Source organism: Anopheles aquasalis, chromosome 3 (genome assembly GCF_943734665.1).
Source record: "Anopheles aquasalis chromosome 3, idAnoAquaMG_Q_19, whole genome shotgun sequence".
Taxonomy (NCBI): Eukaryota; Metazoa; Arthropoda; class Insecta; order Diptera; family Culicidae; genus Anopheles; species Anopheles aquasalis.
Genome location: NC_064878.1, coordinates 5,882,501 through 5,895,000, shown reverse-complemented (window position 1 = coordinate 5,895,000; position 12,500 = coordinate 5,882,501). Strand labels below are relative to the sequence as shown.

Sequence of the window (12,500 nt, the reverse complement as noted above, 5' to 3'; positions counted from 1 at the left end):
GTAAACTACTAGCGGCCACTTCCACGGGGCGGGGGGGGGGGGGGGGAGCTTAAGATGGTTTGACTATTTCTTCTCTTTTCCATCCTTTCTTCACTACCGCACCAATAGCGAAATGTGCCATTACCGATGTCTCGATCACACCGTGTCCGGAAGCGGCCGAAGGTCGTGCCTGTGTCGTGTATTCTGGTTCCAATGTAACCATCTCGTTTGACTTTACACCCGGTAAGTTCCGGCCCCATCGCAGCGCAGCCGGGTGACATCAACTGATGGATCGCTCTCCCCCCTTTACCTTCCCACGACAGCGTTCTCCTCCAACGAGCTGACGGCGGATGTGTACTGGACCCAGCCAGCCATAGATTTGCCGTTCATTGGGATGGATCCGGCCGCCTGCAAGTACACCGCCTGTCCGGTTACCAAGGACACCAAGCAGAACTACACCTACGATTTGAACATCAAAAAGTCGTACCCAGCGGTAGGTATTTCGGCGACGGGGCGGAAGGGTAGTTCCAGCAGCCAATTTACCACAAACACACGTGGGATTCTTATTGTTCTCTCATTCGGGGTGTTTCGTTTGTTTTACTAGCGACAATACGATGTCAAGTGGAAGCTGGTCGGTGAGAACGCTGGCGACGAGTGTTGTTTTATCTTGCAGATCAACATCACCAAGAAGAAGAAGCGCACCTAGATGGCACACATGGCGCATGTGCTGGACAAGGGTTAATTCGCGTGAGAACGTTATGTGTATGCCCACGATCATCGGACGCGATCATACGCGGCCACTGGAAAAGGTAGATCAATAAAATGGTTCTTATTAGCAGCCGTACAGTGCGTGCGCGTGTTTGTCGCCTCCGCATGGTCAATTTCATATCACCAGCAGATACCGAAAAAGGGGCGATATCCACCTCCCTTCCCCCCTTTCCTTCCTCTTGGCTCAAGGCAGCAAAGGTTACTCCCATGACACTCCGGTTCACCTCTCCGCTAAGACGGCTTCTCTCAGGCAGCGAAAAGGTCATGGCGGTGGTGCGTAAAGGAATAAAAGGGGGAGGGGATGGAAAGCACACCAAAAAGAAGCCATTCAAGACAGAGAGACAGAGAGAGAGAGAGAGAGTGAGCTGGCAAACAATGTATAGGCAACACAGCTTCTTTGGTGCGACCGCGATCGATACCACAATGAAAACGGGGTGCGCGCACGTTGAGGCCGTTGTGCCAAATCGCGCTCTCATTGGCACAAGGCAGCGATCGTAGTAGGTCGTTTCGGGGTTGCCATCGCTCAATACCGTTTTTGGAAGGAGGTTCAATTCAACCATATATATCTCCGTTGCCGGCGGCGGTGTGTGGCCTGCACCAATGGAGGCCAACGAGATTCAAGTGAGGTAGCAGCACCATGGATGAGATGTTGCTCATGTAAGACGGAGACGGAGTGTCGGTGGTGGACGAAATAGCTTTTTTCGGACAATCGCTCCACCATCCCCCCACATTACGGCGATCGGTCATGCATCGGACCAGACCAGACCGGACCAGAGGCCAGACTGGCAGCAGCAGTGAGTGAGTTGAGGCGCGTGCCATCATCAACATCATCTGTGGCATCGCGGGTCGACGCGGTTGTCATCCCGGACTGGCATTTTCTTCCTGGTCGTGGCGTGGCGTGGCGTAGCGTGTCGTGGGGGAGTTTAACCTGTGGACTGGGTGAATTTTATAGTGCAAAGAGCGGCGAAGTGGCGAAAGTGGCGGTTAGGCGAAAGCAGCAACCTGCACGTCACAGATGATCAAGTACCGGCAGCAGCGTGTCCGTTCGTTAGGTAGGTCAAGCACATCCGTAGCGGGTTTATGGCGAACCCAAAGAAACAACCTTCTACCCTCGCGATCACGCACGATCACGTGATGAGCGCAGAGTGAACGTGAATTTGGCGCGCCATGAAGTGCGCCTAAAGCGATACCTGAGGCGAGCCGCTTGGTGTCAGCAGCAGGTCAGCAGCAGCACCAGCAGTGGATTGAATGGCACCTGCTGTCGTTGCACCGGGGGTCCGTAGAAGTAGTAGAAGAAGAAGCAGAAGAGGAAGGGTCGTCAGCGCAGCAGAGAGATGCCCTCAAAGTGCACCTCGCAGCAGCAGCAACATACGAACCGCAGCTGCCGTTAAAGGGTCCGCTGCGCTAGTGTTGGTGTTGGTGATGCTGTTGTTAATATGTTTGCAACATAAAACGCGCACTTCACTTTACGGCCACACGGGACCGTGTACCTCGACCCGGGGACACACCTTTTTTCCCTCGAAAATGTGCGCACACACGCTATATACGGCTCTCCTGCTCTGTCGTTGCTCTCTGCCGCGGCTTTGTTTGCTCAGGTGAGCCCCGGGCCCCCGGGGACATATCCGCGCGCGGTTCAACGGTTCTCAGTTGGGGAGATCGGGCGATCGTGCACCGCTTCGCATCGCGTTCGGCCCCTTTTTCAGGTGTGTATGCGTGGTGGTGGTGCCAGCAGCGCAGCTACAGTAGAACCCTTTTGCCTGGCGCCCTTCTGGCATGGTGACGCACCTTTACTCCCCCTCAGCCCCGTTGCACTTCATTCAACGTGTGAGTCGAGTGGTGTGTGCGTGCGTTTCTAAGCACCTTTTCGCTGCGCCACTCCAATCGTAGTGTGCGTTGCAGAGCAAAGCTTCCAGCAGCGACCGACACCAGGACGGGACGGGATAGATAGTTTGCGGTTGTTTTTCAACTGCTTCTTCTTCTTCTTCTACTTCCAACGAGAACCTGAGCATCTCTCGGTGGCCTCGGCTTTTCTCCGGCATTCATTGGCCGTAAGGTTTCGGGCGGGGTGCTGGTGTGCCAAGAGTCGCGGAAACATTTCTCCGAGCATAGCATGCCGTGTTGCTGGTTGTTGGCTCGAGAGCGGGTTTGGCAGTTGCTCGGCAGCCACGGCGATTCGAAGATTCGAAGCGAAGATCATCGCGAAGGAGGCCACGCGACGTTCGGTGGTCGGTCGGTCGGTCGGTCGGTCGGTCGTCCGGTGATGACGTTGTCGTGAATCGAAATTCAAATTATCACAAACCGTGAGTGTGTGTGCTGTGTGCCGTGTGTTCTCTCGTTCCGCGTTGGCACGACTGTCAACCAATTGTTTCGTAATTGTGTGTTTCAAGTGGCGGCTTGGGACGAGAGGGTGTTTGCAAGAGAAGAAGCGCAAAGGGGCTAGCCGGGTGGACAATCAAATGGACTCGCATGGACTCGCGGTGTGTGTCAGTGACGTTGTTGGTCGTGCATAATAGCGACAGTGCGTTGTTTGTGCCTCAAACAATCCTCAGCATCGCTATCGGCATTCGTCGTCATCACCATCATCGCACAACAACAGAACGACAACAGAAAAGCGTCATCGTCGTTCTCTCGCAGCCATATTCAAGTCAATATTTGAGCAAACCAACGGATCGTGTACCACGGAGTGTGCTTGGATTGTAAAGTGGTGGCGTGAAGTGGAGTGCAGTGCAGCAGCAGTGTCTTCCCCTCGAAAGCCGCCCAGCTAGGCTAATTACAGCAGCAATCCCCGCGAGAACGCACCAGCCTCTAGCGACATATCGCAGTTGGCTCTGTTGGGTTGGCAAATACCAAAGAGCTCGACGCGGTGAGGAAGGGGTGCAGCATCGCGGGACACCATTCCACCCGGTGGGGTGGCAAAACTTGTTCCAGCATCAGCACCAACCCGTATCCCGCACAAACGATCTCGGTCACACGGTACACTTCCGCCGTCGATTAAGCAGATGATTGGGCTTTTGGAGGCGAAAAGACCGGTGCGTCCGGGAAGAGTAGCACCAGCAGCAGCAGCGAAGGCGGTGGAAACTCTGAATTAAATCAAATCCAACTGTCTCCCTTTCTTTCTGGCACAACGCAGCACCGTGTGCCGTTGGCGTGTGGCCAAAACTAAAGCCCCCTTGGGCCTTGGGAGAGGAGCACGGCTCATCCCGGGGCAGTGGACGGGGCAGTGGACCCCTTTCGCTCGCGGTAACGGTAAAGCGGCGCTGGCACAAAACTGGAACAAACAGCACGCGTTGCTGGAGCCCAGCATAACCGTAACCGAAGCGTGTACGAAGCGATTCCCCGCAGTCCGGGTCTTTGCTACCTTGAGAAACTACCTTTCTCTCTGGTATGCCGCCGAAGCGGGCCCCTGGATACCCTTCTTCTACTTCTTCTTTGTGTTTTCCTGCGAACCACTGCCACTGATCCGGCTATGTGTGACAAAGTGAGCATTGCGGCTACGTGGGACCGGAAATAATTGTTTTGCCAAAAGTTTGCCGAACGAGAAAGCCACTCTGCAGCAGCAGCGACGAGTAGCAACCAGGCAACGCCTCCTACTGTCGCGCCATTCGCATAAACTTTAAGCAATCCCCAGCGTCAAAAAAGGCACGTAGTTGGCGACCGCTAAAGACGGCGAACCGGTCACGTTGCCTGGAAGGCCAAACAGGAAAAGAGAAGGAAAAAGATATCGGTATAAGGTTCGTCCGGAGGTGCGACATGGGCGATGGAAACCCATGTTTGGACCGTACAGAGTGATGTCATTCGATGTGTGAATTAGCAGCAGCAGCACCGCGACAACGCATCAACGAAACATCGGTGGATTTGCGAAAGAGTGCTATCTACTGCGGCCTCCCCGTTTCTAATCACACTCGTTACGCATCTATCCATCATAGTAATCGAGTTCAGAGCGTCCTAATCAAACGACGATAGTGTGCCGCAGGTCCAGGAAAGGCTGGTGTGATTTGGGATCGACGTCACGATGAGTAATGAAACGGAACAAACCACCGCCGGTGACGGTACCGGGGGTGGAGCCGGTGGTGGTGATACAGAAAATTTAAAATTATCAACCCAAAGCACCACCGATAATAATGGATCGGGTGGTGGTGTCACGGGACAGCAGCAGCAGCAGCAGCAGCACTATCATCAGCGACAGCACCATCATCATCATCATCTGCAGCAACATCACCATCACACGATCATGTCGACCAGTGTGGAGGAGGAAGAGATCGAGGAGCACGAGATCGTGGAGGAAAGCAGAAGCGAGGAGGTAACGGCACTCAAGCCAGCAGGTCCGCAGCAACCACCACCGCAACGTGCACCGCCACAGACGTACAAAAATGTGCACGAATATTCGGGTAAGTAAGCACGGATGGATGGCGGATGAACGGTCAGCCAGATTTCGCCGGTCGGTCCATGTTGGTATGTTGTGAAGAACTTCACCTTCACCTAGGAAGAGGTAGGCCAAGTACACAGTCTGAGCAGTGTTATCCACTCAAGAAACCCGTTCGTTCAGAAGGTCAAAGCTGAGATCATACTGGTTCTCACATGTGGCTTGTGCCATTTGGGGGCCCTATCCACTTGGAGGGATGTGTCGATGACGCCAGACAACGATCGTGAGGTATTCCTAGGCCTGGTTGGGAGGGGGTTGAGTAGTCCCCAACTGAGATGGGATGACAGTATCGATCGTGATGCTGTAAGAGAAGGATCTTCCTGTCGGATATCGATCTCTGATCGATCGCTAGCTCCTACGAACGGCTCGATTTACAAACGAAGAGCTTTTGTCCTTGTAGCGTACTGATAAGTAAGTAATTTCTGCTACCATTTGTATCCTGGTCCTCCGTTTTAACCAGACACACTAATCGCCCATAGTGAAAGGCTCTCTCTCGTGGGCGCATAGTATCTCGCTTCGTCGCGTTCGCTCTCGCTCTCTCTCTCTCTCTGTTTAGTATCTTGTGAAGAGCCTCCTCCCTCGCTCAGTGATTGTGGAGTCCGATAGGGTCGCGATGGTGATAATGAATAGCGCAAAAGACAACATGTACACGTTCCGCTGTTTCACGGTCCACGCGAAGTTGTCCGCGACGACGTCAACGACAACGACGACGACGGGGGTGTATGTCCATCGCGCGAACATTTCGTAGAACAACCACCAGTCCAAAAGGCCACCAGCAGCAGCGGCAGCAGCAGCAAGTACTAGCGCGCATGCTACAACAACGAGCCCGATTCAAAGGGGAAACCTTGCCTCTCCAGGCCAGGACTCGCCAAGTGTCGTGTTGTCATCGTGGAGAGCCCCGTGGAAGTACAAAGTCCAATGTTTGATGTGCCGGTATGTGGCATTAACACGCCACCGCGAGACGGGTTAATGCAGTAGTGAACTCTGGTGCGTGGTTTTTGTGATAGAATCCCGGGTTCGGGGGGTGGGAGGATCCGGTGATACCAAAGTGCTCCAATAAATTTGCTCAACCGGGGGAAAATGTCCGCAACAACCTCAACGACGACAACACAACAGACCAAAGTGCCGGCAGTGGCACCACCGGTGGCCACCCTTGGTAGCCAACCGTCGCCGCCCTCCTCATCGGCGAATGGCTCAAAAGAATGGAGTAAAGTCATCATCCTCGTCCTCTTGTTTTCGATTCGCTTCGTAGAATAGGTCAGTTCCGGTCGGTTTTGACCTTGTACTAATCCAAGGCCGTGTCCACATTTCTCCCCTTTCTTTCCAGAGGAAATGCTAGAAACAGAGAAAGCCGGTCTGGTGGAGCGCGTGTACGACCTTGAGCGGCAGGTACTCGAGCATAAGGATGAGATCGTGTGCCTCAAATCGACCCTCGCGGACGTACTCCGTCGGCTGGCCACCATAGATAACAGCTACGAGAATAGCCACAACAGTACCAACAGCAACAACAACAACCACCACCACCACAGCAGCAGCACCATTTCGGGCCGAGCGGGCATCATGTCGTCATCGGCCCACGCTGATAACGGTGGAATGGTAGCAGGGCAGAATAGTTTATCCAGCAAAAGCTTCCGCTTCTCCCGCAACACCCTCACGAGGCGTAAGTTCCACGAAATGGCAATCTCCATGCCCCTGACCGCCACAACAACAACAAGCTGATAGTATCTTGCTAATCACGAAATCCGCCTCCTTCCAACGCCCCGGCTGTGGCTTATCATTTTAGTGAACTCGAGTGTCGAGGAGAAGCGTTTCGGTAGCCGGGTACCCGGTTCCCGGGTAACCAGCTCACCGTCACGGATGACCGCCAGCGCTACGGCCACCGGTAAGACGAGTACACTCGCCCAGAAAGCTATCCACTACTCGAACGGATCGCTACACTCGGACTCGATGAGTAGCCATTCGATCTCTCCCGCACCGTCACCATCACCGCGACAACCGTCGACCGCTGTTGGCTCCGCCGCCCAACATGCGTTACTGGCGGGTGCCACTGGGATGGGTAAACGGTGGTCATCGACCGGGGACTTCGTCAGCACAACACCGGGCAGTCCGAGCGGTAGCAGTGCAAGGTGAGTTCGACAATCGACACCGCATGGGTGCGTTTCACGGAACGTTCATGATTGCCGTCTCTTCAACAGCAGCATGTCCCGGTTTTCGGCCAAATCGTTGCTCAATCTCAGTGGCAACTCGGCGGCGCATCGACAGGGACAATCGCATCCGTACGTGCAGCGCAAAAACGAGGACGACGAGTATGTGAAGCTGTACATCAGTGGACGGCCGATCGTGATACACATTCCCGAGGCGCAGCTACCGACGTACGATCTGACCAAGGTACAGCCGGCCCCAAACCGCCGATTACGGCTCGATTGGGCGTACGGGTACCGGGGAAAGGATTGCCGTTCGAACCTCTACCAGCTGCCGACCGGTGAGATGGTGTACTTTGTGGCCGCCGTTGTCATCCTGTACAACATGGACGAGCACACGCAGCGGCACTATCTGGGCCATACGGATGATGTGAAGAGTTTGGCCGTCCACCCGAACAAGCTGCTCGTTGCGACGGGCCAGTGTGGTGGCCACGAGGGCCGTGAATCGTTACCACACATCCTCATCTGGAACTCGGTTTCACTGGCAACGCTCAACATGATCGGATGTGGCGAGTTTACGGGGGCTATTAACTGCCTCTCGTTTAGCCGGGCCGACAGTGGCAGCATACTGGCGGCGATCGATGATTCGCCCGATAAAATCATCTCGATCTGGGACTGGCAGAAGAAGGAAGGTGGCAAAAAGATCACGGAAACGAAGTGTTCCGTCGATACGGTGGTGGCGGTCGAGTTCCATCCGCTCGACAAGGGACAGATCATAACGATCGGCAAGAACCACATCGCCTTCTGGTCGCTCGATCAGCACGGGATGCTGTACAAGCGGATGGGAGTGTTTGAGAGTTTTGAGAAACCGAAGTACGTGACGGCGATCACGTTCACGCAGACCGGCGATGTGGTGACGGGTGATTCGAGCGGTAATTTGGCCGTTTGGAAGCGGGGTACGAACGTGATCAGTCGGTTCTTGAAGAAGGTTCACGATGGTCCGGTCTTTACGATCTGTGGCCTGCGGAATGGTGGATTCGTGACGGGCGGTAAAGATGGACTGTTGCTGCTCTTCGATGATGCGCTGCACCTGAAAGCGGAACAGATCGTTGAGGCACACTTTGGGGCGGTTCGTGTGGTGGCGCAGGGTAAGGGATCGCAGCTACTGATCGGTACCACGCGCAACTGCATTCTGTCCGGAGACTTTACGCTCAGTCTCGTACCGATCGTGATGGGCCATACGGATATACTGTGGTCGCTGTCGACGCATCCGCAGGTGGCCCAGTTTGTGACGGGTGGTAAAGATCGGTTGCTGCAGCTTTGGGATTCGTTGTCCCACTCGGTCGTGTGGAGTAAGGACATCGGGGAACCAATCTACTCCGTGCAGATCTCCAACGCCGGCGATGTGATCGTGGTCGGTGGTGCTGCCGGACGGTGGTCAGTGTTCGATATCGTTACGCGGGAACTGCTGGCCACGTACACCGATGGGCAGGAGGTGATACAGTGTTTACAGTTTTCACCCGATGGTAACCTGTTAGCGCTCGGTTCCAAAGACAATGCCATCTACGTCTACCAGTGTACCAAGGTGGCGCATCGGTTTTCCAAGATTGGCAAGTGCACGGTAAGCACCACGCGGATGCACACCAGCTGGAGGTTTCTGTTGCTAATCGGTTTTCTCCCACCCTCTCTCTTTACAGGGACATTCCAGCTTCATATCACACCTCGATTGGTCAAAGGACAGCCAAGTGCTGCGAACCAACTCTGGAGACTATGAAGTGCTCTACTGTAAGTTGAAGGGAGACGCTCCGATCCTCTACGGATCCTTTCGCTCACCTCATGATGTTTCATTCCAGGGAATCCAACGCTCTGCCGGCAGATAACGAGCCAAAGCATGGTCAAGAACCTGGAGTGGGCCACCCAGAACTGTTCAGTATGCTTCGACACGATCGGTATCTGGCCGGAGAACTTTGACGGCACGGATATCAACAGTGTGTGCAGGGACAACGAGGAGCAGTTCCTGGTGTGTGCCGATGATTTCGGCAAGATACGGCTCTTCACCTTCCCCGCCTCCCAGCCAAAGGTACGTCACCGACAGGGTTGTTGGCCAGTAACGCCAAGAAGTAAAGACTAACTGCCCCTTCGTCGTCCTCCTTTTTTTCCACAGTCCCTATCGCATAGCTACCGAGGACACAGCAGCCACGTGACCGCCGTGAGGTTCATGCACGACGGGTTACGGTTACTATCGGCCGGTGGTCTCGACACAAGCGTTCTCCAGTGGAGAGTCATGTAATAATACCGTCCAACCCAAGGGATAATTCCGCGCACGAATACGAGCACAGAAGGATGGAGGCGGCATGTTCTCCATTCTTAAACCTCTTTTCAGTCATAAGCGGGACCCCGGGCTAGTGGCCACCGGCTACCCAGTGCGTGGGTCTCTTGCATTAGGCCGTTAGAACAAACAGAATATTTTATTTTAATCCCGAGCACCCGCAAGAAACTAACTTATTTGTTTTTATCACGACCACCGGTCATCGGTAGCGTAGCGAGCATGTTAAGGTGGAATAAATTAATACCTCCCAGAATACCTGGCGCCTGGCGAAAATACCGAATTCTGAAAATTACCAGTCTTTTTAATAATTACCGAATTTTTTTGCCTTTTCTTTAACTGTGTCATCCACGCGAGCACAAGCACTGCTCGGCTTGAATTTCGCTCAATTTTAGCTCAATTTTTTCCCCCGAATTTGCTCGAATCATCGTCAATTGGGTAATGGCACGGTTCTTTTTCTTCGCCGCCTGCCGCCGAGTTCGTACGCGTTTCAGTGTTGCTCGTGAGAAATTTACATTTCCGGGTAAAATTACAGCTTTTCTTGGTAAAATTAGTTCGCAAAAGATTCAGGCGCGTCAAACTCAGTGATAGATAACTATTTCGCTCGGGAATTTTACGGAATTTTGGTGGTTTTTTCGGTTTTTACTTACCTGCCGACGCGCGGTGGTAACGGCGGCTTGGCGTGGTTTTGCCGTGCTGCGGCGGCGGTCCCTAGATATGGCGGCTTTCATTTTGTTTCTGGCGCGCGCGCGGCGTCGGTCGAGAGCGTGGCGCGGAGGGTGCATACCAAACTTCTCTTGGTTCTCCTTCGTCCTCGTTTAATTAATTTGTTGCTTCGTTAACTGAAATGCGTTTGGCGCCGGTACACGCTATCCGAGCTAAAAAGTTTTCTTTTCCCGGGCTGCTTTTTTTCCCTCTTCGTCGTCGTCGTCGTCGTCGTTGGTGGGCGCGGTGAGTGCGTGCGTGTGACGTTCGGTCGAGCGCGAAAACTCGCGGTGGTGTGGCTTGCTGCGATGGCGGCCAAGATTCGGGTTTTCTCTTTACTTTTCCAGCGAAGCGAAATAACCGTGTGCTGTTTCGCAGTATATTCTTGTGAATTTGCTTCCTTATTATGGGCCAAATCACAGGAGTATACTGTGAGATGGTGTCACGCGAGACACCTTCGTCGTCGTCGTCATCATTTTCCGGAAAAGGAGCCACGAAGAGGAAGGACCCGATGGAGGAAGCTTCTTCAATTTGCTTACCATGTGCTTGCGGCGTGTGCTGCGTACGTCGTGCCCGATAAAGAAGCAACCGCCAACGAGTCGTGCGCACATCCACACACACCAGCAAAAGCATGCACGCACGTTTAGGGGCGTCGACGGCAGCTGTACGAGCGAGCGGCAGAAAAAGGTAACTAAAATTGGCCATTTCCTTCGCTTCCCTTTTTACGAAATGCGCCCCTTCGTGGCGACAGCACCGTATTGCTCCATAACCACACTTTTGTGGTCGTCCACCTTTCCCGCGCGCCACGTTTCTGTGCGTAGAATGGGAATAGGCGGGCAATACGCTGTTCCTTCTTTAAAATGATGATTTCAATGTCACAGAGCCAATCCAATGAGACACAATAGTGTCGCTGACATCAACGACAATTTCCCTTTATCTGATCATTTCCACCACACAGCACCTCTTCTTCCGTCTGGCTCTGGAGAAGAAGGGGGGTGGTCGAGGAAGGCCGCCGCATCATCATGCGCGCGTGTGGTGTCCGGCGAAAAAAACCCATGTGCCCGTCAAGAGCGAGTGTCACTAACCTCACTATTTGCACTTTTCATTCTCCGAACAGGTTTCCGCGCGGCGAGCGGTGAGAGATCCCGTCCTCGTCGTCTGTCTGGTTCATGGGCGCTGTCCAGTGACCGAGGATAAAGATGACCGCGATTAGGAAATCCCGGATATTTAAATCTTCTGCCTTCGGTGTGGTAGCTGGAGGATGGAAAACACGTGTGAGCAATTTGTCTGATCGAATCCCGCTCTCCACGTGGTTTTGCTGGCAGCAACGATGATTCATGGTCCGCGTGGTCAACTTCTCATGCTCTCCATATCTCTGGTGCGCCGGTAGGGTTATGCAACCGCCATGTGGCCGGCTGCAAAGAGATACGAGTTGGGTTGGATCATCATTCCATGTGATGAGTGATCGTTGAGACTGATGTCGAATAATATATATTCTCAAATTTGCATCCCGCACAAATCGCTTTTGGCTCCAAATTTTTTATCCGAAAAATAAGAATTAAGGTTGTGGATCTGGAAAGGCCGCTTACTAAATGTTATGTTCACGTAAACCAAGAAATATTTAACCAGCAAGAGGTCTACGATTCCGGTAAAGTTAATTCGATGAATTTCTAGTAACACTGGAACTAGGATTGAGACTTTTTCTCGCAATGTGCTGGCTCATCGATGTGTAATCCACTGGTAACTACGATTGTTGGAGTGTTATTCTGCTGAAGCAAAGTTCTACAGTTCGAAGGCACGTAACAAACGGGATAGAATCACGTCATCATGTAAAAAAAGGTGAGCAAGTTCAACGTTTAACGGCTATTTAATGGAAGATTCATTCTCTTCAGCATCCAATTTCGATAAACCCTTTTGAAGTCGCAAATTCACTATGTACTCTAGGGTAAACCGAAAATCGGTTCTGCCCATGGAATCAGAACCATCCGCATGGACCGCGTAATGTTGCCTTAGTTCTCTAATCAATCGGAAGGAAGCATCACAGCGATCGCACTGGTAGATATTGTCTCCGAGATGTTTCCGTAAATGGCATTTTAAATCTCCATTTTCAGCGTATCGCTTCTCGCAGAACATGCACGCAAAAGGCTTCTCCCCGGTA

General features: G+C 53.1%; 4 protein-coding genes across 11 annotated transcripts in view; 2 read left to right on the top strand and 2 right to left on the bottom strand.

Moving 5' to 3' along the window:
- The window catches only part of LOC126578735 (MD-2-related lipid-recognition protein-like), a 991-nt gene extending 168 nt beyond the window's left edge, over window positions 1-823 (top strand). Inside the window, exons 2-4 of the mRNA XM_050241592.1 lie at window positions 109-222; window positions 303-472; window positions 584-823. Coding sequence (XP_050097549.1) covers window positions 109-222; window positions 303-472; window positions 584-685 — 386 coding nt within the window. The 3' untranslated portion in view covers window positions 686-823. The remainder of the gene's footprint in view (window positions 1-108; window positions 223-302; window positions 473-583) is intronic.
- The window catches only part of LOC126578733 (neuroglobin-like), a 22,864-nt gene extending 20,548 nt beyond the window's left edge, over window positions 1-2,316 (bottom strand). The window contains exon 1 of one of the 3 annotated variants that reach the window (XM_050241590.1): window positions 2,256-2,316. The gene's annotated coding sequence lies outside the window, so the exon portion shown is untranslated. Of the gene's footprint in view, window positions 1-1,937; window positions 2,019-2,119; window positions 2,218-2,255 lie in introns of those variants that run through there. The other 2 variants (XM_050241591.1, XM_050241588.1) reach the window with 2 other exon arrangements.
- Window positions 1,727-9,889, top strand: LOC126578731 (echinoderm microtubule-associated protein-like 2). 6 transcript variants are annotated; one of them, XM_050241583.1, is made up of 7 exons: window positions 1,727-1,799; window positions 6,498-6,830; window positions 6,954-7,296; window positions 7,366-8,932; window positions 9,009-9,096; window positions 9,165-9,391; window positions 9,476-9,889. In XM_050241583.1, the coding sequence occupies exons 1-7, from the start codon at window positions 1,763-1,765 to the stop codon at window positions 9,599-9,601; spliced, it is 2,721 nt and encodes a 906-aa protein (XP_050097540.1). In that variant the 5' UTR covers window positions 1,727-1,762; the 3' UTR covers window positions 9,602-9,889. The 6 variants fall into 6 exon arrangements, with proteins under 6 accessions (XP_050097540.1, XP_050097537.1, XP_050097538.1 ...); XM_050241580.1 differs by lacking the exon at window positions 1,727-1,799 and adding an exon at window positions 2,742-5,135; XM_050241581.1 differs by lacking the exon at window positions 1,727-1,799 and adding an exon at window positions 2,743-5,135 and having other exon boundaries at window positions 7,369-8,932.
- A 2,307-nt stretch (window positions 9,890-12,196) lies between these two features.
- LOC126575555 (zinc finger protein 26-like) overlaps window positions 12,197-12,500 on the bottom strand; it is a 1,845-nt gene continuing 1,541 nt past the window's right edge. Inside the window, exon 4 of the mRNA XM_050236305.1 lies at window positions 12,197-12,500. This exon is cut by the window's right edge and continues 42 nt beyond it. Within this exon, the coding sequence (XP_050092262.1) occupies window positions 12,206-12,500 (295 nt within the window). The 3' untranslated portion in view covers window positions 12,197-12,205.

Coding starts and splice junctions, on each gene's coding strand:
- LOC126578731 (XM_050241580.1), top strand. CDS start 4,760: ATGAGTAATGAAACGGAACAAACCACCGCCGGTGACGGTACCGGGGGT. Junction 5,136..6,497: donor AAATGTGCACGAATATTCGG/GTAAGTAAGCAC, acceptor CTTTCTTTCCAG/AGGAAATGCTAGAAACAGAG. Junction 9,097..9,164: donor AGACTATGAAGTGCTCTACT/GTAAGTTGAAGG, acceptor GTTTCATTCCAG/GGAATCCAACGCTCTGCCGG.